This window comes from Rutidosis leptorrhynchoides, chromosome 10 (genome assembly GCF_046630445.1).
Source record: "Rutidosis leptorrhynchoides isolate AG116_Rl617_1_P2 chromosome 10, CSIRO_AGI_Rlap_v1, whole genome shotgun sequence".
Lineage (NCBI taxonomy): Eukaryota > Viridiplantae > Streptophyta > Magnoliopsida > Asterales > Asteraceae > Rutidosis > Rutidosis leptorrhynchoides.
Window position 1 is genome coordinate 322,734,281 of NC_092342.1, and position 26,308 is coordinate 322,760,588.

Consider the following 26,308-nt stretch of genomic DNA (forward strand, 5'->3'; position numbering starts at 1 on the left):
TTGGCAACGGATACTTATTCTTAATCGTGACTTTATTCAATTCTCGATAATCAATACACATTCTCATAGTTCCATCCTTCTTTTTCACAAATAAAACCGGAGCTCCCCAAGGTGAGCTACTAGGACGTATAAAACCTTTATCTATCAAATCTTGCAATTGAGTCATCATTTCTCTCATTTCCGATAGGGCTAATCGATATGGAGCTTTGGCAATTGGCGTGGCCCCGGGTATCAAATCTATTCTAAACTCTACCTCACGCTCGGGAGGTACACCGGGCAATTCACTTGGAAACACATCCGGAAACTCGTTAACTATCGGTACATCATCTAAATCAACAATCTTTTTCGAATTATCCACAACATGTGCCAAAAACGCACAACACCCGTGAGACAAAAACCTTTTAGCCTTAGCATACGTGCATATAGGAATAGCACGCCTAGCTCTTTCCCCATAAATCCATATAACCTTCCCACTAGGTGATTGAACTAACACAATTTTCTTACGACACAAAATTATTCCTTCATTGTCGTCTAGCCAATCCATGCCCACTATTACTTGAAATTCCCCCATATGCATGGGTATTAAATCAATGACAAGCTTTTCATCATCCAAAATAATTTCACACCCCTTAATGATACTATACACCCTCACAGTCTTATTATCCGCTATTTCAACCTCTAATGGGTGTTCTAACATACTTGGGGTCATATTAAAATGCTTACAAAAAGAATATGATACAAACGACCGCGTAGCACCGGAATCAAACAAAACATGCGCAGGTAAAGAGTTTACAATAAAGGTACCTGACACCACATTTTGGGACTCCTTCGCTTCGAGTGCGGTAATCTGATGAGCTCGGGCCCTTGGTCGGCTATCACTAGTCTTCGGTTCCGTCTTAACCTCCTTCTTAACATTACCACTAGCCAAATCCTTCTTGTATTCCGGACATTCGGCTTGAAAATGACCCTTCTCAAAACAATAATAACATTGCTTACCTTTCTTAGGACATTCGGCGGCCCTATGTCCCGGCTTACCGCAAGAGTAACAATCGGTAGTACCCGCTTTACATTCACCCGTATGATTCTTACCACACCTAGTACACAACTTGGCTTCTTTCCCACCGCTTTTACCCGACACAAAACCCCCTTTTGACTTGTGCGGGGATTCGGAACCAAACTTACCCTTTTTCGGACTAACATTTTGCATCGCCTTAGAGTCTTGATCTAACTTTCGCTTAAACGCCGCCTTCTTCCTAAGTTCGTGTTCTCTAACAAGTGCTCGATTCATCATCTCGGCTAAAGTCTTATAAGTACTCTTATCGATAAACTCACTTATTTCGGGATTCAACTTTTCATGATAATGATCCATCATCAACTTGGGACTTGACACAAAGTCCGGACAAAAACGAGACTTGTCATTAAACTCGGCATTAAACTCGGTCACCGACTTACTTCCATGCTCTATATTCATAAACTCGGATTTCAACCTACTAACCTCGGCGGGTGGAGCAAATTGAGTCATAAACATTTCACGGAACTTGTCCCATGAGAAACTTGTAGCCACGTCTCGCCCATGAGATTTAACTATGAAATTCCACCACTCGTAACCACTACCCTTCATTTGATGAGCCGCATAAATTACCTTCAAATGTTCGGGGCATTCACACAACGTGAAAGTTTCTTCAATCTCATCAATCCATCTTTGACTAACAATAGGGTCAACCTTACCATGAAACTCGGGAGGATGGCAATTTGCGAAGTTCTTATATTCAAAACGGTCATCCTTTCTCTTAGGGGCTTCTACCTCTTCTTGCCTTACTCCACTTCCCCCTTCACCTCTTAAGGTAGGGTTATTAGCAACAAAAGTCTTTAACTTCTCATCTAATTGATCATTGATCAACGTCTTAATCTTCTCTAACAAAGTTGGAGTATAACGTATCAAGGCTTGCCCTATTTGCCCCGAAATGTCATTTGGCATGTTAACTTCTTCCGATTCGTTGTGAGAGTCTTCTATAGACTCCGTGGATGGGGTGCGGACGTACTCATCATCCTCATCTTGACCTCGGTTTGGTGATACAATAGCCATACTGAAAATCACAATCAACCCATTAGTTCAAATACCGGTAACACCATTATTCAACAAAATCAAACCATTCGAAAGAATTCCTAACTCGTTTCACCATAACTATAGTAGGCGTTCATGTGTACTAAAATGAAGTAATAACAATGGCCTGTTGTTATTACACCATTCATTACACATTAAGTCCACTATAACATCATGGCTAACGAGTATCAAACTCCTTTCATAAACCAATCATTATACTACGGGTCTAGTCAATGACTCTACCCTATGGAGCATGGCACAACTATACGACTATAACACTTATGCAAGTCCTAAACCGCTTATCCTTTCACAACAATGGTTTAAGCCTAGATAATCCCTATCGTGGATTATCCAAGTCCCTTAAACCACAGCTCTGATACCAACTTTTAACGCCTTGAATCGAGTAAAATTTTTTTTTTTTTTTTTTTAAATTCAAGTCACTGGCCGGACAAGGCTTATGCCGCGGCGCGGCAAGCCTTGTCGCGGCGCGACACAACACATAAAATTTTAGACTCCTTAACCCTGGTTCTGTTTTGAACTTCAGTGCATTGCCGCGGCGCGGACCCCTTTGCCGCGGCGCGACATAACCCTGTTCCGGGTGCCTGACCTGCAACATTGTATATAAACCAACTTTTGCACATTCCATCATTCTCAAACACATATAAAACAACATTATTCATACCCAAACATCTGAAATCAGTTTCTAACATCGTATACCATCTAATAACAACATTTAGACATCAAACGTGTTTTCATGAAACAAAACCATCATTTGGTCCCAAATTCAATAATGACAAACATTACGCTTCAAATACATGGCGTTTGATAAGCGGTAACCATAGAGCGTGATTACAAAAGGGACTTGCAATACCACTTACGCTAATGCCAATGCTCCTCTAGCACTTCACACGGGCTCCTTACCTTCACGATGAACCTTAGCACCTAAAACATAAAACATCATGGGGGTAAGCTTTTACACTTAGTGAGTTATAGGAAAGCAATAAACATAAAACATAAACATAAATCATTTGGGCATAATCGAAACACTTATCCTTCAACCCTTAGGTTGCTTGCATACTTTCGGATCCGATCATTCATACCATAGACATGACTTACTAGGCCGAACCTAGTAATCATGTCTAAGCTAACCATAGACATATTAAATATGCCTAAGCTATCATCATCTCATACGTAGACACCCAAAGTGTCTAAGCTAACACGAACCATAGGCAAGATTACTAGCAATGTGATAACCTTGCCTAAGCTAAACATCAACCATAGATACAACTATTGAGCTAACCCAATAGTTCTATCTAAGCTACATAACTAGTGCACTTAGTCGTTACTCTCTTGCACGGATGCAATCCGAGAACACTAAGCCACTCTTGACCCGCCCATATTACCCCCTATAAACTCACCTTGTTTAAATGGATTTCCTTGATCACTTGTGACCTCTTTTCCTTGATTAGCACCTATATATGAGCTAATCTCATTAATCACATAACTAAATCAAAATCATAACTTTCTTGGATCATTACATCATTTATACTTACTCATACACTTAACCCCCTAATCACAACATACATACATACACACATACTTTCTAACCTTGAACTCATCTTTTCTAAAACAAGCATGTTACCAATCAAACATCACCTTTTAATCATGTACATTACTAACTCATCACTTTTAGCTTTATCATGCAACTTTTCCTTTAATCCTTTCATTAAACATCAAATGTGCATAGTAATTCAATTTCATTACTAACACCATTAACTTGTCAAATTATCAATTTCTATAACCTACAACAATAACCATAGTTCATACATGAACATCCTTCATCACAATTTCTAGCTAGAACACATAATCATCTCTTTGAGACATTTTAACAAACACTTGGTGTGCATGACTAGAAATCTAACTAGAACATCATCATTCTCACCATAATCATGCCATACATCTATAATGCAAGTTCATACATGTAATTACTTCCAAAATCATCAACAAATCCATTCTAACTCAAACAATTGTGCACAACTCAACAAATAGCAACTTTCTTAAGCATAATCTCATCATTAACATACAATGCAAGCAATAATTAGACACAAAATCCATACCTTGTCTTTTAGAGTTTAAGAACCCTAATTGTGCACAAAGAGAGTGAAATTGGAAGATTAAAGCTTGCTAGAGTGATTAAGGTGTGTTAGATTTCACTAATTCAAGCTTGCATGGGTTAAATTTCAACAATTGAGGAATCCTCCTCTTCCCTCTTGCAAAAGTCGACACTCTCAAGGCTCCAGGAAGGTTTTCTGTAATTTTTCTTGCACTAATAACAAATTCCAGCATTTTGATTCTTTTTATTAAAATAACTTTGGCCTATTGACACTTTCTACCCTCCCCACCACAACTCTAGTTAGGGAAGTCCTTAATCTTAACTTTTCACCCTTAGTCCTTCCTAACTTAACCAATAAATTTAACTTTCATCCATTAACATAAAATGACTTTTACCATATAATTTCTTGGCAATAAAATTTACATAAAATAATACCTTAAATATTTGGGATGTTACATCTGCAATCTTAAATTTTCTTGCACAGTTATGTTTGCAGAATGCATTGTGGAGAAAGTTTTCTCCATCATATCAGCATCACTTATTTCTTGACCACAGAATTGAAGCTTTGAACGGATCTTTAACATGGCCGAGCTGTATTCACTTACCTTTTTGAAATCTTGGAACCTTAGATTTCTCCATTCTTCCCTCGCAGCCGGGAGTAATATTTCCTTTTGATTATCGAATCTACTCTTGATACTTTCCCATAAAACATGTGGATCTTTGATAGTGAGAAACATATGTTTTAAGGTGGTATCAATATGTTTGCGAATAAAAGCAATTGATTTTAATTTATCTTGATCGGAACAAGTATTATTTTCTTTTAAAGTTTCTAGAATACCCAATGATCCAAGATTTATTTCTACGTCCATAACCCATGATGTGTAGTTTGTTCCCGATACGTCTAAGGCATCAAACTCAAGCTTTGATAAGTTTGACATTTTCTATTTTCAGAAAGATGAACAACATAAATCATAATCATAATCATAATCATAATAATTTTTTTTTCATAGACAAATAACAACATGAAATTAGAATTAGTTTAGATTCATAAGTAGCAAACAAATGAATAATGGTATGATTACAAATAATAATATCATAAGAGAATATAGGTTCATATTATATTATTAATGATATTATTATAATATATATTAAGTTATAATATATATCATTATAATATATTTTTCTTATTTTAACCTTTAAGATTTACTTTTAATAAAAATACAAACTACTTTTTCTATTTTTAACTTTTAAGATTTACTTTTAATAAAAATACAAACTACTTTTTCTATTTTAACTTTTAAGATTTACTTTTAATAAAAATACAAACTACTTTTTTTTATTTTAACTTTTAAGATTATAAATTTAAGAATAAACATTAGTATGCATGAAATAAATAATGATTAATTGCATAAGTAATCATAAATGTTAGATAACATATAAAGACCCCATCGTATTCGTATTGATCGGAATTAATCTCGACCCATGGTACCGTGTTGTCAAATGACGTGTTGCGTACATAAAGTACCGTGTTGTCAAATGACGTGTTGCGTACAATCATGAGGTCTTATTAACATAAATATAAATGTTAGTGAAGTTAATAAGAGTTAGATTACAGAAAATATAATTCAGGCGGTATAACCGGCCATATATAACATAAATATAAATGTTAGTGAACATAACTGTAAATGTTAGTATACATAAATAAATGTTAGATAACATAAATGTAAATGTTAGTATACATAAATAAATGTTAGATAACATAAATGTAAATGTTAGTATACTTAAATAAATGTTAGATAACATAAATGTAAATTAGGCGACAGTGTCGACCATATATCATTTAGGTGGTATAACCGACCATATATTAGTTAGGTGGCAGAGCCAACCATATTTAGTATAAATGTTGAGATAATCGTGCTGATAACGTGTTATAATTCGGTAGGCTTATAACTACCTTTTTAGTGGTTCTTGACTGTAGAAGGTATATAGAGATAGAGATACTGTAAAACGGAGAAAACAAGGGTTGAACAAAAGGTATGAGTAATTGGTTTTTTATTTATAGGAAAATGTACAATGAGAGTTTGGTGGCATTTGGAATCTATAGAGAGAGAGAGTGTGTTAACCAAAATAATACCTCTCATAAACTCTAACACAACACACCTATTTATACTCAAAAAAATATACTATGCAATATATAAAATAATAATAAAATTATCATCCAATTATTACTTTTATAACAATTTTGTGTTTGTTTTTTTTTGTTTTGGCACTCCAAAAACTCAAAGATTGTTACGCGTTTAGTCCCTCATTAATACAAAAAGAAAAAATAAAAAAAAAAAACAAAAAATAAAAAAACAAAGTACATGAACTAAGTGTGTTTATGTGTGAAAATTACATGGACCATTCATGCACTAGTTTAATTTAATTTAAATTATCATTATTATTATCATTATCATCATCATCAATTACAATTATACTATACTAAAATACCATGAGAATTGAAGCTACTGTTTTAGTCTTTTTATTACGTTTTCTAATAGTTAGATTTATGCCACAACCACTTTAACTCCCACTACCACGCACCTATCACCAACACCACCACTCTACCACCATCAACCGTATGCCGCTTGTTTGCAGGGGTGAATCTAGCTTGTGACCCATAGGGTCACGGGACATCACTAGTTTAAAAATTTTACGTAGAAAATACTCTGAAAATTGTATAGGACACTACTAAATTTAACTACTTGACCCCATATATTTTTCAAACTTAAATTTTTCCTTTAAATTGTATGGAACACCACTAAATTTAACTACTCGGACCACATATATTTTTAGAATTTCGAAATTTTTTAAGGTAAACAACCACTAAAATAACATTCAAATATAAGTATTATTGGAAAAAAATTTGGGACCCCATTGAGTATTGATCCTGAAACCGCCACTGCTTTTTGTAACCAAAGACGGCAATTCTGTTTTCTTGTGGGATAAAAAAGAGTTGTTCTTGTTTGAGTTTACTAGTTCCTGTCTTATTAGGCAATAAAAAAGGTTTGGCTTGGTTTTTTTATTAAAACTTGTCTGGTTTACAATATGTAACAAGTTGATGTTTATCATCATTTAATTGGATGAGATCAGCTCATGATGTTTTGGTTGCGGACTTGCGGTATTATAAATGTACCTAAATAGAATATTGACGTAACATTATTACAATTAATTTTTTGTCCATACTATAAAAACCCACCCCAGCTATGCGCAAACTATTTCTTAAATACAAATTATGATGATGATAGAGGAAAGGAATTGAGGTTTTTTAAATGATTTCTAGATTGATTAATTTAATAAACTTAATAAACTAAGTATATTCCAGCAGATACTTGTACTAAAATAGTTAATTATTTCTTTTGGGCCAATTGTATTAATTTTTTTTTTTTTTTTTTTTTTTTTGAAAAGCGGGCCAATTGTATTAATTAACTTAGAACCAATATGGAAAGTTGCATAATTATTATGTTATCTTCTCTTGGCTGTTTAGTAACGATGTTGTAACAACTAACAACTTTTGAATCAGGGATTTGCCTAATTGTTTACTACTACCTCCGTCTCATTCCAATAGGGCCTTATTCCATTTTGGGCTGTCCCATTCTGATAGTCCACTTCCATAAATAAAAAGGAAAGAAGATATTTTATTGGTGGATCTGGAAAGAGAAGATATTTCATTGGTGGATAAATGAATTTAGTGGGATTTCCTAAAACTGCGTGTTTATTGTCTGTGGACTATTGGAATGAGACGGAGGCAGTATATAAATACTCTCACCGTGTCACATTACTATAAGACCATTTCTAATGGTGACTATGACGTTACGGACAGTTAGTGCATTTTTTGACCAAAAAGTGCAATCTGACTGTGACATGGCAATGTTAGTTTCTTACATTTTCTAACCGTTGTGTAAATTTTTTGTGTCAAATATTGGCTAGGGTGATATGGTAAAATCTGATTGGAAATTAGGTGGGGAAAAATAAGTTAATATTAAAAAATATGTATTTATTAAATCAGAAAAATCAGTAATTGGTTGAAAAAAGTGACGATTTTTGTTTTTAGCATCAGAAGTCCAAGTGACAAAACTGACTGACTACCTGTTATGCTCCGTCAGTTTTGTCCATGTAATCCGACAGATGAAACTAACGCATGGTTATATACGGTCTAAGATTTTGCAATATCTGTAGTATAACATATACCACTTTAATTACATGCAGGATCCCTCTAAATTAACTAGCAGGCTACCAACATCGCAAGTAATGAGTCGCAAACCAGGTCCACATATAACGCTAAACATCTAATATTTCTACATCTGCTACATGTTTTTTAGTTAGCGGATATACTTTGGCCCAACTTAGTCCATGTCCCATATTAGGTTGTATAGAGCCCGATCCCAAGTCTTTATTTATATATTGTCATGCACGTATCCATGATATGATTATCATGTAGAACATATCAGTCTATATCATGATATACATGCATGACAATATATAGTTAGACTTGGGCACCGGACTAAAATGGGACAAAGCCCAAAAGTATATCCGCTAACAATTTTAATATTAGTAAGAAATAGGAAAAATGATAGTTTTAAAAAATTGCATCTCACATTTTTGACAGTTGGGGCCATGAGTTCCTTATAAGAGGACTCGGGTTTGAATCTCGTCTTGGGCGAATATTTAGTGGTGGTCAGGGATTAGTTGGAAACAGCCAGGGAGTAACCCTGCTGTGCTGCATACATCAGAGTATGAGGTCGGATTACTAGCCCTCCCGGGTAGCCCGAACAGGGAAAACCTTCTACATTTGACCTTTTTTACCTTTTATTTTTGGCACAGTGCAAGGACATCAATGAGCCAACTAATTGGCATCTTAAAGTGGATATAGGTTGACACCGTGATCACTGAAGTAAATATCCGGATATAATTCCTTATCTGTAATGTCAATCCATAACAAGAATGGGTACCTTACATTTTTTTTACTCCGAGTACCTGACAAAAATTCGCTAATTACTGCAGCCCATCCTCTGTGTTTTGTTATTTCTTTACCAAATTTATCCTTTTATCCATTAAACATAATGTCAAGTATCAGTGAGTTTGGGTCTTTTTCTTCACCTGTCAGATTGACCCGTTTTGACCCAAACCCATTACCCAATTCGACACAACCCAATTGTCACCTATAGGTATCAGTAAGTTTGGTGTCTACAGTTAGGGAAATGGAGTATTCATATAATGTCATTTAAAACTTTAAGCAAAAACAAACTGATATATTGAAACAATAACATTATTACATTAAATTACTGAATGTCATGATCATTTGGTTAATGAAGACAAACACAAAGAAGACAGGTAATAATCAATTGACAAAAAAAAGAATAGTGAGCTCATAGAATTCTAATGCAAGACAATTAGCCGGTTCCACCAAGAACACCCTTGAGAGCCTTCACTGTAGCATCATCAAGAAAAGTAGTAGTCTCAACCAACTTTGAAGGCAAATTATTCGCAAACAAAGCGAAATCAAGAATTTGTAAACCAGGTGACGCGCTACTGAAACTTGCAAACGCAACCGCCGTAACACCGCCAGCGTTCACCTGAAAATGCAACAACCCTTGTGGGAAAACCATAAGATCACCTTTCTTTAAGGTCTTAACATACACCGAATTAGCCGATGAGATAAAACCGGCTGTAATTGTTCCTTGTATCACCAAAAGGAGCTCGGAACCACCCGGGTGAGTGTGCATTGGAACCACACCACCAGGGGCTAAGTCCAATCTAGCAATGGAGAGACCGAGCCCGTTTAAGCCCAGAAGTTGGGCTGCAAATGCGGGACTCACGGCTGCTTTAATGATGTTGGAAGTGTTACCTGAAAACCTTAAACTAGTTGACACAAAGTCATCAACGGTGACTATTGTTTCCGGTTTGCAAGCGTAGCCCGCAGGGCTTTCAGGCGCTTTTAGGTCAGCGACGCAAAAGTCTTGGACAGCTGCATGAGTTGAGATGATGAAAAGAGTGCAAATGATGAAGAAAATATGAGTCATTTTCATAATGGAATGAATGGTTATATTTGATGTGATATTGAGGCAATGTTTGAGTTGGTTTATATAAGGAGTGCAAGTAGGTATGCAAAAGAACTAGAACCATAAGATGATGATATCTTATAAAAAGTGAAAAAGGCAAGCTGGCTTGGTAGTGACCTCCATGTTCTTGTAAAGATCTTAATATATATGATACAACATATTAGACCTTTTTGGTTCAGTAAAGAATGTAATATAAGATTGACACTGAATTCCAAATGATTGTTTATTATTTTTTTACTGTTTGTCTAGTAACCATGAACTCTATTTTTTTTTAGCATAACCAACAACTCATGCAAAACACTTATTTTAAATCATCATTTCTTGTGTCATGGTTCGATATTCTGATGTACTAGACGTAAAGGAATCACACCAATTCATTTCGAACTTGGTGGCTTATGCCCACACCGGATATGGATCAAATTGTCCCGTAATGTTCTGCATTAATATTTACCAAAAGTAAACAAATTTAAGGTGGGTACTTGCACTGTTGTAAACGGTGTCCGTTGCGTCCGTTGCGACGCCCGTTACGGCGTTTTGGTAACAAAACCGTTTCGACCCCGTCCCGTTTTCTTATAAGCCGGTCAACGGTCAAAAGTCAGGTCAAATGCAGTAAAATTGGGTCAACGCCGGTCAAAAGTCAGGAATTCTGATAAAATCGGTCGTAAGTCGGTCAAATCAATCAAAATTGACTTAGTTTAGTATTCCATTTTGTATTATATTAACGCTAATAGCAATTATAGGTATAAACTTGTCATTTAGCTCTAATATATGTGTAAATATATATTTATATATATAAAAGTCAACATTAGTCAACATCCCTTTCGACCCCGTCTCGGTCCCGTTTTTTCCGTTGCGACGTTTTGAGGTCGCTACCGTTTCGGCCCTTTCTCGCGTCTTTTTCAACCTTGGGTACTTGCATTGCATGCAATGATGCTTACCAACGAGAGACATGTTAACTGAAAATTAACATTGGTTACCATAATCATGATTCATGAAGGATAGGTCCTAATTAAGTCTCAAAGTCTAAGGACAACCCATTGTAGTATTCGTTTTTAATATATTAATTAATAATCGAAATTGATTTCATACACTTGAACAGAGTGGAGCCACGTATAGATAAAACCTAGGGGTCGAGTTAAAACGATGATTGATATTTTAAATAGAAATCTGAACTAATTCGTTTATACGCTTTTGTGTTTAATTTGCTGAAGTTCTATATATATCCTGACAATTTTAGAAAAAAGAAAAGAAAAAAAATACACTTAATTTCTGGCTCTCTTTCTGCATACAGAATTAACTTATTTACTGTACAGTGGCAAAAACTTGATGGTTTAGGTAACTTTGCTATCAAAAGGTCAAAACCTCGATAAGGGCACTCAAATTAAGGGAGTGCCACAAAAGCTATACTATAGGATAAGAAGATAATGAATGGAGGGGCACAATCTCCTCCTGCATTTATGTCTATGGTCATAAGAATTCTCTGAGCTATATACTCACTTCTCAACTCTTAGTAGTAGACTCTCAAATGAAGATGATTGCTATAACATCTTCTTTTAAAGAATATTTTTCAAAATTATGCAGGAACAAATTATACGTAGTACTATATAGAGATATAGATATATAGGTATACAATTTACAGTTTTGAATTATATATATTAAAGATAAACGGTTAAACAAATAAGGTTTTCATTTTACATGTTACCCAGTAAAGGCGATTATTTTTATTCACGATTATTTTTAATCAAATGTAAGCCGTCTAATCGGGTATCTCATGACCGTTTCCAACTCCTTTGATACTCAAGATACGTGTTGCTAGTGACGTTTATAAAGAATATAAATGTGCAACTTGCTCAAGATAAGTTACATTCATGAAATTATTTAAACAGGTAAACGGATAAAGTTTTCCCTGTTGAAGTTGCTCAAGGAACTAGGGTATTTTTACTCAGATGTAAACAACCTAATCAGATTATTCTGTGATCGTTACTACCCCTTTCCCTAGCCACCCAAGATATGCTTTTAGTAATATCCGTCTGAGATTGGAACCCCAACCACTAGGTTTTTTCTATTGAATTTATGGTTACAATTTATGAGCAATAGTAGCTAGATACTCCCTCTGTTCGAATTTAATACTTTAGTTTTTTTGGTTGCTCTAAATTACGGAGTAATAGTTATGATAAGAATAACTAGGTAAAGTTCTTTTAAACCTTACTCAAGCATGTAAGACAAAAATGTGGGTAAAAACTTAATGATAAAGCTGTAAGTGAAAAAATAGTACAGTGTTATAATAACATTTCTTAGAGTGTGTGTTTTTTTGTCCTTCGACTATTAAATTGTGATTCTGGGAATATTACTATTTCTCGATACTTAACCTGAATGTCGTTAGTGCATGACGTGCTTTGGCCCTTAAACCCACCCCTTAAGTACTTTTTTTTTTTTTTTTTTGTGAAAAAACGAATACTCATGAAAAATGAAGGTGTTATAAAAAAAAACGTCCTTAACAAAGAATACAAAAAAGACGGGGAAAACGGGGAAGCTCGCACCTAGAAAACAACTAACTAAACGAAACTATCTATAAACGGACATCCCTAACAACCCGAAAAACCATAGTGACAAACACACCAAACAAAACCGAATACAACACAAAAGAGGAATCACACCAAACTAACTATCCAAACAAACCCGACCACTGGACCACGACGACCCGACATTTTCAATTTACCGTTAACCAACTCTTTCATGGAATTTTTCCCGGACAGATTCTCTATCTTGCATGATATATAACACATTGGCAGATCCGTCACCGGGTAAATTTTCACCCGCCAAACGTGTCATCATAACATCGAAAGCCGCAAAAGCCTCCGCGGACATATTACCTCGCCCAATTGCCGATGAACCACTTTCTTTACCATCTTGAGGACCCATAAACAAGTTTTGAACTGCGTCTCCATAATTCAAGTCATCAACATTATCTTTAAGCTTATAAGTTCAACTTCTTTCTAGACCTCGAATTAACTTCACCAAGCAAACCCCCTAAGTACTAAGTAATCATAGCATCACCAACCTAATTGTAGATAACTAGTTTTCGAACCCTCGCTTCGCGCCGGGGGTTCGATTTTTAATGTATTTTATTGTGTTTAGTTACGGAGTCTGCGAGTGAAAAATCAACATATATGAAAAGTACCCTAAATATTTAGCGTTTTTTTAAAAGTGTCCGTTTTGCGTATAGTTAGTGACATTGTGTTCATAAAATTATTTCGAGTTTAAGGATGGTGTCGGAAAAATTTAACTCGTTGCGAGCGAGAAGATATGACCTGTCGAATATTTGAGTGGAGTTTATTTAAGATATTTTATGAAAATTTTGATTTGACGCTTTAACTCCCTGTGTTGGGGGCCGATTTTAATTTTTGAATAAAGTGTGGGGGGCTTTTGTGGTGTTACTTGAAAGAAAGAAGGAAAAAAGAAAGAAAGTGGAACGACGAAAATACCCCTGTTACTTTTCATAAGTTTTGTCTAATAGTTAATATGGTAATTTAGTTAATATGTTAATTTCACACACCAAATATAGGATTTGATTGCTAATTAAGTGTGGAATGTGGTCCATGAAAGGTAGCACATGGCAGAGAAGTTAAGAAGTTCATAAGAAGACACAATGAGACAGCTAATAACTAATAACAGACTTTTACAAATTATTTGTAATTCTTTGCTCTTGTTTGTTTCTTCTACACAAGTTGAAAAATTAACACTGCATTCATCTCTTCATTAATATTGTATGGCCGTAGCTAGTTCCCTTCTGGGTAAGGTGCATTCTGATTGGCTTAGGCAAGACAAATGGGTCCAATTCATCTTTTTCTTCGAGTGGCGTTTCCTACATACGAAAATAGTTGAGTTTCTAATTTTGATAATGAGGGTTGACATCCTACAGTAATATTTTCGCGACAGTTCTTACATTCAAATCTTACTGGTTGCACATTTTGAAATGTCAAAGTAAGGTTCGAAAACGGTCACTCGAGTACCCTGGTCAAGCCGTATACGTCTGAGATAATTTATTCGCCCTTTACGAAAACAAATCGATTGACTGTTTACAGATCATTTAATATAAAGATTTGATACTGATGCATATATAAGCCTGGTCATTTTCAATATATAAATAGGTTATGTAATTCCTATGAGTTATGAGTCAATAAATAAATACTTGTAATATATATTAAATTATATATATATTTTTGGAGAGCGGTACTATAACTGGGCTAAGCCCTTGCACAATAATGGGCTACTAATAATGATACGTTAATAATATCAAGGGGAAATTGATGAAAATACATTTTTTTTTCAAGGCTTCAAACAAAATACATTTTTTTTTAAAAATTGCCTTTTTACACCATTCGGTAGACAGGATTTCTGTCTACCACCTTTATCTGTCGTCTACTACCATTTTTACAAAGTAGTAGACAGTAACAACAAGGTAGTAGACAGTGAGAACAAAGCAGTAGACGGCCAATTACAAGGTAGCTGACCGTCTACTGCCTTGTTGTTACTGCCTACTACCTTGTTGTAGGTGTCGACTTATATGTATTATTGGTGTTGACACCTACAACAAGGTAGTAGACAATAACAACAAGGCAGTAGACGGTCAGCTACCTTGTAATTGACTGTCTACTGCTTTGTTCTCACTGTCTACTACCTTGTTGTTACTGTCTACTACTTTGTAAAAATGGTAGTAGACGACAGATAAATGTGGTAGACAGAAATTCCGTCTACCGAATGGTGTAAAAAGACAATTTTTTTTAAAAAAGTGTATTTTGTTTGAAGCCTTAAAAAAAGTGTATTTTGAACAATTTCCCTAATATCAAGTCATCAAGGCATAAGAAACATTACAATGTCCAAATAGACGAAAGATTTGATAACTTGATTAGTTTTGGCCCATTGGCGACCTTGCTAGAGTGATGGTGGAAATTAAGGAAACATCTATAATTTTTTTGGTTTATCGGTTATTGAAGCTAGCATTGGTTTTGTCCGTTACAACCGCAACGGTTGAAAGATGATTTTCGGCGATTAAAAATTCGTAAAGTCGAATTTGGAAATCGTATTCACAAAGAGTTCTTGAATGCTTGTGTAATTTGTGCGGTTGAAAGAGAAGCACTCGCGAATGTTAACGAAGAAGATGTAATTCAATGTTTATAAAAGATGTGTTTCCGTAAATAAATAAAAAATTGTAGTTTTTGATAGTTTTTGGGTAGTTTTTTTGTGTAGTTTTTTTATTAGATTTTGTGGAGTAGTTCTTGTATAGTTTTGCGGCTGTTGGGTTATTTTGCTACTATTTTATGTTGTTTTGTGCATTTTGTTGCCGTATTTAAGCTGTTTTTTATTTAGATTTTAACAGCGAAGTTGGCATTTTCCATACACCACTAAATTAATTTTCTGGACCAATTTACCCTTAGTTAAAATTAATTAATGTTAATCCACATTTGTTTTACTGTGTCAACTACTTCTTCTGATCTAGTATAGTATTTTCATGTTATACACCTTTTACTAATAAACTTGAAGATTCAATTGAAATTTGTATTTGTGATATAAATTAAATCACCACATAAAACTATTAAACATGCCGTATAAGGATTATTAAGCATCCAGATGATAAAATCTGTGATTATGCATCCAGATCTTATAATAGAAGCATGAACACATAATAATCATGTTCTATCATGAAACAAAAATCAAACATGTTGATGTAGAGTTAGATACCCTATTAAATTAATATTAATATTTGATTTAATTAAAAAAAACAAAAAAATAATTAATTAAATCACTAAAAAGCTACAAGGGTAAAATTAATTTACCCAGTGGAGAGTATTACTCGGTATTACCAAAACTCGAATGACTTTTGTTGATTCCCGTTGCTTTTACAAAATCATGAATTGAGATATTGTATTATTATGTCTAAATACTTGTAAATTAATTGGCCCAATTGTTCAACACTCACATAATTTACAAGCAACCCATTATCATTTTAAAAAATAATTTGTTTTACATTATTATTAATTATAAATTATAAATATAATATCTGTTTATCGAGTAAGTCACATTTATCTTAAAATTCTGATTTCGTCTCTGGGCATTGTCTTTTTAGTTGTACTAGCACAAATGCCCGTAAGAAAGCTCCCAGGCGTCCTGGTGTTGTTGAGGCACATCATATACGAACGCCCCTTAACAATGAACTACAAAAGATCTGACATATATAAATAACATGTGCAAATAGTAAAGATTAAAAATAATATATAAATAACATCTATAAATCTATAAATGTGTCGATAGTAAAGATAAAATTATCATCTTACAAATGAAGTATATAGATAAAAAAAATATGATCATAAAATCAAAGATACTGCATTGTTTCGAGTTGTTCATCCAACACTATAGTTGTTAGAAAACAAAAAACGTGCACCTCGTTTTCAAACCAATGGGTGGAAGATGGAGGTTTAGTTGTGCCTAATTTTATCATATCAATTCAATTTCAATACCAAAACAAAGTTATAATTCGCTCACTATTTACCTGTTTTAGTCAATAAATAAAATATAAATATAAATATAAATATTAAATATGACTTACAAATTACAGAGTATGTGTTACCTAACAAATGAAATATTGATTTAATTGGTGAGTTCCAGAAAAGTTCGAGCTTTTTTTTTACATAAACAATACTCTATTTTTAGATATTTTCAAGAAATCTCATGTTCAAATTTGATTGTAGTAATACTTAGCTCGAACATAAAAAACCTGGTAACTTTTACAGCACTTAATGTCATGATTAGAAGACCGGACAAGGCACTATCATTGGACAAACATTCTTCAAACATTTGTCTTGCTTCATTGTAGTAACCTCCCACTAAAGGACTGATCATTATATTTCACTATTCAAGTCTAGTTATGCCTCAAGTTAAATACATAACATGATATATAATTTTAATTAATTAATAAATATATTTGCATAACTACAAAATCCAATAAATATGAGATAATATTAAAAATAAACATTTGTATACTAGTGCATACTCGCATACTGAATACTAAACAATGAAGTTCATTAGGCATATAAAGTTGGGTGAACAATGTCACATACTCTTGTCTCATACATAGTAATCCTTGCCTTTAAGGTTTACTTGTACTTTTTAAATAAACAGTCTTTTATATGTGTAATAAATCCTTCTTAATACCTTCATATACTGTACTATTTTTTCCTACCTTCCACCCTTTGCTGCAGCTACACATACAGTTTGTTCAAAAACTTGAGCTAAAACTTAATCTCACCTTATTGAATATATCTAATCTAACTATCTTCGTGTGACGACTAGTAGTTGGGGTCTACAGGAACGTACGTTGTAAAAAAGCATGATGTAACAATTAACATGACTAAACTCTTCAGATGTTTCCCATCATATTTTTATGAGGGTAAGTAGAACATTTGAAGGACTTGTTTGTATTCTTGCACAAAAAACCTTGTCCTTTACTATATTACCCTGTATGCAAGCTTGACTAGTAAATGGACTGAGGTTAATCATGGATATATATATATATATATATATATATATATATATATATATATATATATATATATATATATATATATATATATATATATATATATATATATATGCTCAATTTTTCTAACTTAAATCTATTTAAAAAGGATTAAAAGTGCGAAAAGAAGCGGTAGATTAATCACCTAGAGCTATCTACATCATAAAATTCCAGTCTTTGCATAAAAAAATATTTATAATGACACCATTTTAAACTATTGAAGATAAGAATTATATCATTAAACATATTATTTTTTATCTTAGTATCGTCATTATTTCAACTAACCTCTTAATCAAACATAATTCCAACCTAACCATTTGGTGGCATATTGTTGTTTGCCCTATTATGAGGAAAACAAAAATGGTTGTTTCTAGTAAGAACAACATTGTTCCAAACAGGTCTTTAATAATATATACAGTAAAGGTGAGAATGTTTCTAGCATGAGACAGATGAAAAATGGTTAAGGGAAATAAGTACAACTTGATAATAAGCTATCAATAGCAGTATTTTACATTTAAATTTAATAATGAATGCATATAGATAATGTATTTCTTACTGAATGGGGAAAATACATGTGAGCGCAAGGCATAAAGATGATGGGTCAGGTGGTGTGGGTAACGGGTCAAAACAGGAATTTTCAATGCTGTAACGATCGGGTCGGGTGAGGTTGACCTAATGCCCATATATATGTTTTATCGGGTAATGGGTCAACCAGATTAATGATATAGCCTCCTACATGACCTGACACATGTTATAAATTCATGGTATTTTATGAAAATTTAAAATAAGAAGATAAATCATTTTCTCAAACAGATATTACATTATTTAAGAAAAAAAAAAACAAATTTTTTAAATATTGGGAATGGATGAAAGTTTTTATACTTGACCTCTTTGACCCGCCACAAATCACCATAACCCAAATCGACCCTTTCAAAAGTAAATGGGTCGAAACTGCCTCCCTTTAATTAGTACTACAGCAGATCTCAGATAACTGCTGATTACTTATATCCCATAAAAACAAGCCAAATTACATAAAGCCAAATCATAAATTAATCAATTTATAAGTTTTGGGAACCATATATATATCAGCCCATTGTTTTATTTATATAGGCATATGTCACTGGTCCTAAGTGGTCTCTAGTAGAACATAATTCAGATATCTACCTAGAGTCCATCTACAAAATCACTCAGTGCAGCAAACATATGTAATCATTCACGCGTTTCATATAAGAAGATATATAAAAAATAAATCCTGAATGAAAGAAATCAACAGGGGAGCGTGGACAGCAGAAGAAGACGAAAAGCTAGCGGAAGCTATAGAAATACACGGTCCTAAAAAATGGACAGTTATTGCTACAAAAGCAGGTATGATTATGAAACTACAAATTATACGAGTAATAAGTTACACGTCATCAAATTGAATTATCAGGTTTCCAGGTTTGCAGAGGTGTGGAAAGAGTTGTAGGCTAAGATGGCTTAATTATTTGAGACCGAATATCAAACGAGGAAATATATCAGATCAAGAAGAGGACTTGATTATTAGGCTTCATAAACTTTTAGGAAACAGGTTACCATGTTTTCTATCACTCTCATCATTTTCTTTTTTTTTTTTTTTTTTTTTTGTAATTTTAACAACGGCAAGATGCGTACTATTATACGTTAGATCGCGCACGGTTCATACCTCCAAGTTTATGTTTCATGAACCGTGAGCAGTCCAACGTGTAACTGTACGCCATATGCCTACAGATAGCAGCACAAATCTTTTCTTTTTAACAAACATTAAATGATGATGTAGTTTATCAATATTATACTTGATCGATGTATATTTTTATTTTTTTAGCAAATAACTTAATAACACTATAACTGATCTAAAGATCGAACAATTCAATAGAGACAATCAATCCAAAAGGAGGTAAATTAAACAAAACGGTCTCACCAACAGTGTGAAAGCACATTTAACTAGGAAGTAAACAAAGGCTAAACCTATAACAAATGAAAACGAAATACCAACTATACTAAAAATAAAAACAAAGAAACAAAACAGCCCGATAATGAATATGTTGATCGATGGCTATTGTTCTCTGAATATGTTTATACATTAATTATTAGGTGGTCACTGATTGCGGGAAGATTACCAGGGCGAACCGATAATGAGATCAAGAACTATTGGAATACTCATTTAAGTAAAAAGAAGGAAATTAAGGAAAAACAACCCGATCACTATTTAATAAGAAGCTGCTCGAAGTTGGCTGAGGTGGACAAGGAGACGAAAGAAGAGGATGAAACTGGTGTAGAGAAACATGGAGTTGAATCTTCAAAGTTCAGTTTCAATGTTGACGAGTTTTTTGATTTCTCGAATGAAGACCCGATGACTCTGGATTGGGTTAACAGGTACATTGCTAGTACCAGTGGTGTATTTCTGTAGTGCGATTAAAACTCAGTTTGCATCATTTAGTTAAGGTGTTCAACGGATTTCAGACTATACGTTGCAATTAAAAATGTGGTAAAATAAAAATAATTGCTTGCGTATTCCAGATTTCGAAGTTGTTTTGATGCTTCTATTTGTGTTCAAATGTTATCGGAAATGGTTATGTCCAACCGGTGTCATACGGTCTATGTATATGAATAAATTCAACTTTAACTAATCATCGCCTTAACTAATTTTCATTGATTCAATTGGTATAGGTACTGTAAGCACAGACATTGGCAATTTTTGGAGATCAAAACATGTTAACCCTTCCTTCTAAAGATATAATATGCCCTAAATTGGTGTGAGAAGCAATTAAGCCAACTTTAACTACCCCAATAAAGTAAGATAGTTGCAATTCGACAAACTCAACCTTAGGGTTACAATTGGACAAGTAGTATTGTTAGATAGTTGCATATAATGCGAAGCAATTAGTAAATTGATGATTAGCTAAATCAAAGATAACTACAATAATAGTACAACAGACTTTAAAGTGAAAACGGATAGCAAGAATTATACCTTTGATGTAATCAAAGAATTACGTCGAAACCATGAGTATGATAGCATAGAAAAAGTTTGCTTTTTCATCCTTAATTAACAACTTAGAGTATTATAGAAGCAGATATTTAGCAGTGACATATACACCAAACATCTATCTACTTTAAAATCAAGAATTATAATTCATACTACTGCATATACCACATCTGAACAAAACTAAAATTCTGTATTTTGCAGCATGTTTCCATCTAACTTAGTTGTGATTCGCACCCATACACATTACTGAAATAAAACAAGTGTTGTTCTAACGAAATCGCTCAGGTGATTCAAGGCTTTCAGCGTACGTACCATAAACCATGAATTCTTCTGGGCACCCTTCAACTGTTACACTTTTGCATCTTCTTTCCTCCATATTGTATATAACAATTTCATTTGACTCATTATTACCCAACATAATATCCCAATTGCTGACCTGAGCAAAGCACTCATAATCAAGATTTATATCTTTATTACAGACGAAAAGTTTCGTCCAAGACTTAGTAACCCCATACTCCTCCATCACCCACAATTCAATAATGTGGGACCCAACACCAACAACAACTAATTTATCACCAAGAGCAAATAGCTTTGTACACCTACCTTGAACATAGCTAGCAGAATCAGGAAACTCGATTTCATGAAGTTTTTCATCAGCTAAACTAAAGGCAGCAATAGCCATTGTCAAGTGTCTGCCTCTTACTATCCAGTGAAGATTATTGTTTAAGAGTACCCCTGGACCATGATAATCATATTTGTAAGAGAAATTAGGCAACACGTTCCATGAATTGTTACGTAAACTATAAACGCGTACGACTTTGGTAGAATCTGAAACGACATTATAAGGAATAGAGATTACTTTATAATCATCCGTAGAAGAATCATAACCAAATCTATATATTCCATTAGTACGTTCTCCAGCTGGTACTTTCAAGGATTTTCGTGTGGTTGGATTGACAAAATACAGGTTCTGATTTTTATCAGTGGCAAAAAGAAGCCCGTTGCAAGACCCAATTATCGTTGTCAATGGTTCTTCGAAATTTAGGCGTTTAGCAAATAGAGTTTCGGGTGTGGGTTGGGTGTTGAGTTGTTTTATATTGACTAAGAAGTTAGAAAAACCATCTACCTCATCTAAAATCAGGTGTGTGGGGTTTGGATTTGGGTTGTTTTTAGTGTAGTTACGAATATGGGTTTTGATAAATTCGGGGCTGGAAATGAGTGAGTACCATCGTTTGGAGACCGATTTGAAACGGCCTAGGGATTTAGGTGGCAGAAAAGGGAGAATTGCTTCGATGAGGTCCGGTGGAAGAAGGTATAGGGCAGACGTAGAGTTAGTGGAGTCCGACATGATATGAAAAGACAATAAACGGTGCAATTGAAAGGGTTTGTTAGGGCGGTTAAGCAAGAAGGATAAGAACAAGTATGGGAAATAATGACTTACTTCAATTCCAGAATGAGTGACTGTAGCAACTGACCATGAAAATGGAGGATGGGTATTCCGATGAAGAAGAAGAAGATAAAAACTCCCAATTGGTAATTTGGGTAGGGTTTGAGAGCTTCTTAAGCAAGATTACCACTCGAAATAACTTTACGAACACAACGCAACTACTTATACGCGAAGCGGATGTTTTTTTAAAAAACACTAAATATTTCGGGCTATTTTTCGTACATATATACACGTATAATAAACAACTCAAACTAACTACATCATATCGATGGTTCCGTCCCCTTTTTTACACGATTCTCTCGACGTTAAAACGCACATGTCATTAGGTATACTAGGTACTACCCACATGTATCCAAACACACCCACAACAACGCATTTTTAATTTTGTAAATACATAACGTTGCGTGAAATATGAGTATGCAACTCGAAAGGCCCCGCCGCATCTCGCTGGCCGATCCAGAACTAGTTACAATTAAAAGTTCATATAACATATAACATAACCATATTTAAATTAAAAGGGATGTCAATGAGAAAAAAATATGTGATCCGTGAGTGCTCGTACCCGTGATGAGTGGATGGATTCAAAAAATTTCACCAACATGTAAGGTACGAGTAAAATTTTGTACCCGTTGGCAGATCGCGGATATATTATATCCATCACGTGTAACATTCGACCCGTGAATATGTGACACCCGTTTGAGCAACTCGTGTGTATACCGTTAACCCGAATAGGCACATTTAATTAATGATTTTTTTAAGAAAATGCGAACAGTTTATATGATAAACACTGTATATACAATATTTTTGAAATGCAGACTTTGTATTATATCTTCAGTTTACAGTATGTACAATAGGATGGCAAGCATAACCCAAAATAAAATGCTTGCAACAACTTCTTATAACTCACGAAAAAAAAAAAAAAAAAAAAACAATTAGGAATACATCAATAAGTAGCACAAATACATGATTAACTTAGGTAGCCTATAATAAGCAAAATATATACAATATTAAATGCACTATCATATTCCTACTTTAACTATCTTCAATTGTGTAAATAGAATATTATATTAAAGGTAATTAAATCGAGAAGGATCAACACACGCACCAGTACTTACTTTTGCTCTCTAACGAGTTTTCCTCTCAAATTTCACCGATAACCTACGCTTCTTCCAGCACCGCTACTTCGGACCTCCAGCATCTCGCCGGAGGTCCAACGGTCCCTCTTTCCTTCTTTATTTCCCCCTTTCTCTATGATCTGTTAGTTACCGATCTTTTCCAGCGGGTTGAGGCGGCACCCTCTTTCCTTTGGTGTTTTCCGACGACATAGGCGACGAATGCCTCGTACATTATGTGTTTAAGGGTTCCGTTTGGTAACATCTCATATTCGTCGCCTTTTTTGTTGCATATTCCGGTTGGGTGTGTCCTACATGGCTCCGTCAACCTCCGGCCAACATCTGATGATTCCTATGACGATCTCCTTGTGAGATATGAGATTTAGGAGGTGTTAATGGTCGTTTTTGACCTTGGGCGCCGATTTTTCCCCTTCCATTCGTCAGATCTAAGGCGTAAGTGCACTTTCTCCCACGTGTTTTTGCCAAAATCGTTGTCGGTTTTTGTCTTTCGTTATTTTCCTTGTCGTTTAGGTCTTTTATTCAGAAAATAGCATCTTTATGCTTCTTTCTTGCTGTTGTGGCTGTCCCACCGTCAGTTGGTGGTGTGGTGTCCGGAATTCGGTCGGATTTCCGGTGGCCAGACATGGTTGGTTGATATAATGTGGGTTTGGTATATATAACAACCCGGAAATTTTCGACTAAATTTAAACTTAATTTCAAACAAACTCCGACGATTCACGAACAATTATTCGTAAATAATTATGTATTAATATTAATTTGTTATATATTATTATTATTATTTATCATCATTTACAAGTATTATTACTCTCAATATTATTAATATTGTTATTATTAATAACTATTATTATCATTAATATTATTAGTATTATTATCACATTTACTAAAAGTGATAAGATTAATATAAATATCATTATTATTAATACAACTAATTATTAAATAATAATAATATTATTATTATTATTAATAGTATTATATACATTTTATAATGATTATTATCATTATTATTAATTATAATTAAACTCATCATTTATTAAAGTTATCATTGTTATTATTAATTAGTATTATTATTCTTAATATTATTATTAATATAATAATTATTAATTAGTATTATTAGTTATTAATATATTTAATAATGAAATCAGTTAAAAATAAAAAGCTAAAAATATTGTACTAATCAGTCATATATTTTATAAATCAAATCTGCTTTTAATTATTTTAATTTGATTGTATCTGCTTTTAAATTTTTAACTAGATTATGATCGAGCTTTTATTTTTCCTGCTCTTGTTGACTAAATCCATTATAAATCAATCAGTTCAGTTGTTAAACAAATTCATTCAACTTCCTTTCAGCAATTATCAAATTTAACAAGATATATTATTTATATTTTTTTTGTTTACTCGTCTGTACTCTGTCACCATAGCTTTTTAGCAATTGATCGATTTCATTTTCAATTTAAAAATCTAGAAATGCAGTTTGGTTAGTAATCTATCACTTAAACTATCTGAAAAATCTCGAGTCTCAATTTTATCTATCGAGTTCGAATTCTTGAGTCAAACTTTAAAATTCAAAAAGTCAACTAAGTGTTCATCGTAAAATTCGAGTTTGTTTTTATGTTTCAGTTGAAATTGAAGATTCAAAGAGTTTATAGGAGTGATTTAAAACCTTTTTCGTGTTATAATTTTGGGCTAAAACGTTCTCCAAAAGCGAAATCAAATTTTTTTTTTTTAAAAACCGTCGAACAGCAGCAGCTATGCTGTTTCTTTTTTTTTTTTTTTTTTTTTTTTATAACCCAACTAAATCGTTTCTGTTTCAATTTAAAAGTCTAAAACCAAAATCGAATTAGTTGTGATGGTTGTTAAAGTCGGTCGATCCTGTTTTTGAAGAAGAAGAAGAACATGAAACAGAAGAGGGATAAATAAATTAAATAGGATATAATTTCAGAAAGTCAGAATTGGTTAGATGGTTAAGGGGTTGTTCGTGTTTGCGAGAGGTCTCGGGTTCGAGTCCCGTCTTGGGCATTTTTTTTAGAAAGGGCTCCTAAGGTAGTTTTCTTACTATTATTATTATTATTATTATTATTATTATTATTATTATTATTATTATTATTATTATTATTATTATTATTATTATTATTATTATTATTATTATCATAAGTATTAGTAGTATTACTTTCATTATAATTAGTAATATTAAAAGTATTGTCGTAATCAAATATACCTTTTTATATATTATTATCGATATTATTACTATTACTAATGTTAAAGTTATTATAAACATTAATATTTAAAACATACCTATAATTAAAAAGTGTCACTTTAATTAGAGTTATCAAAATTATCATTTCTAATAAAACTATCATTTTATTAAAAATTAACATTGTTATTAAAATTATAATTTCATTTAGGTTATTATTATTATTATCGTAAAAAGATACAACTTTATATTTATACTTATTAATATTATTTTACTAAATAAATACTCGTTGTATAAAAATATATTCAAAACCTACAACAAAACTATATTGATATAATGAACACGGCTTAATTAATTATAATAAATATATTTAATGTACTATTTTCAAATAACATATAAAAATAACATACATATATATATATATATATATATATATATATATATATATATATATATATATATATATATATATATATATATATATATATATATATATATATATAAACATATATAAATGAAATAACAAATATATTACTATAAGTAATATATTATATACAAACTAGTTTGATTAACATTATATGTTCAATATACGTGTTAATATATAAATAATTGATATAGGTTCGTGAATCCGAGGACAAC

General features: G+C 33.1%; 3 protein-coding genes across 3 annotated transcripts; 1 reads left to right on the forward strand and 2 right to left on the reverse strand.

Moving 5' to 3' along the window:
* Positions 1 to 9,601: 9,601 nt before the first annotated feature.
* LOC139873069 (auxin-binding protein ABP19a-like) lies at positions 9,602 to 10,365 on the reverse strand. The gene has a single exon (XM_071861000.1). It carries the CDS (start codon positions 10,283 to 10,285, stop codon positions 9,650 to 9,652), a length of 636 nt encoding a protein of 211 aa, XP_071717101.1. The 5' UTR covers positions 10,286 to 10,365; the 3' UTR covers positions 9,602 to 9,649.
* Positions 10,366 to 19,150: 8,785 nt separating this feature from the next.
* On the forward strand, positions 19,151 to 20,359 carry LOC139872824 (transcription factor MYB114-like). Its single transcript, XM_071860753.1, has 3 exons — positions 19,151 to 19,259; positions 19,332 to 19,461; positions 20,004 to 20,359. The coding sequence occupies exons 1-3, from the start codon at positions 19,151 to 19,153 to the stop codon at positions 20,317 to 20,319; spliced, it is 555 nt and encodes a 184-aa protein (XP_071716854.1). The 3' UTR covers positions 20,320 to 20,359.
* A 662-nt stretch (positions 20,360 to 21,021) lies between these two features.
* Positions 21,022 to 22,403, reverse strand: LOC139873187 (F-box/kelch-repeat protein At3g06240-like). Its single transcript, XM_071861121.1, has one exon. The coding sequence runs from the start codon at positions 22,241 to 22,243 to the stop codon at positions 21,164 to 21,166; it is 1,080 nt and encodes a 359-aa protein (XP_071717222.1). The 5' UTR covers positions 22,244 to 22,403; the 3' UTR covers positions 21,022 to 21,163.
* Between the last annotated feature and the right edge of the window lie 3,905 nt (positions 22,404 to 26,308).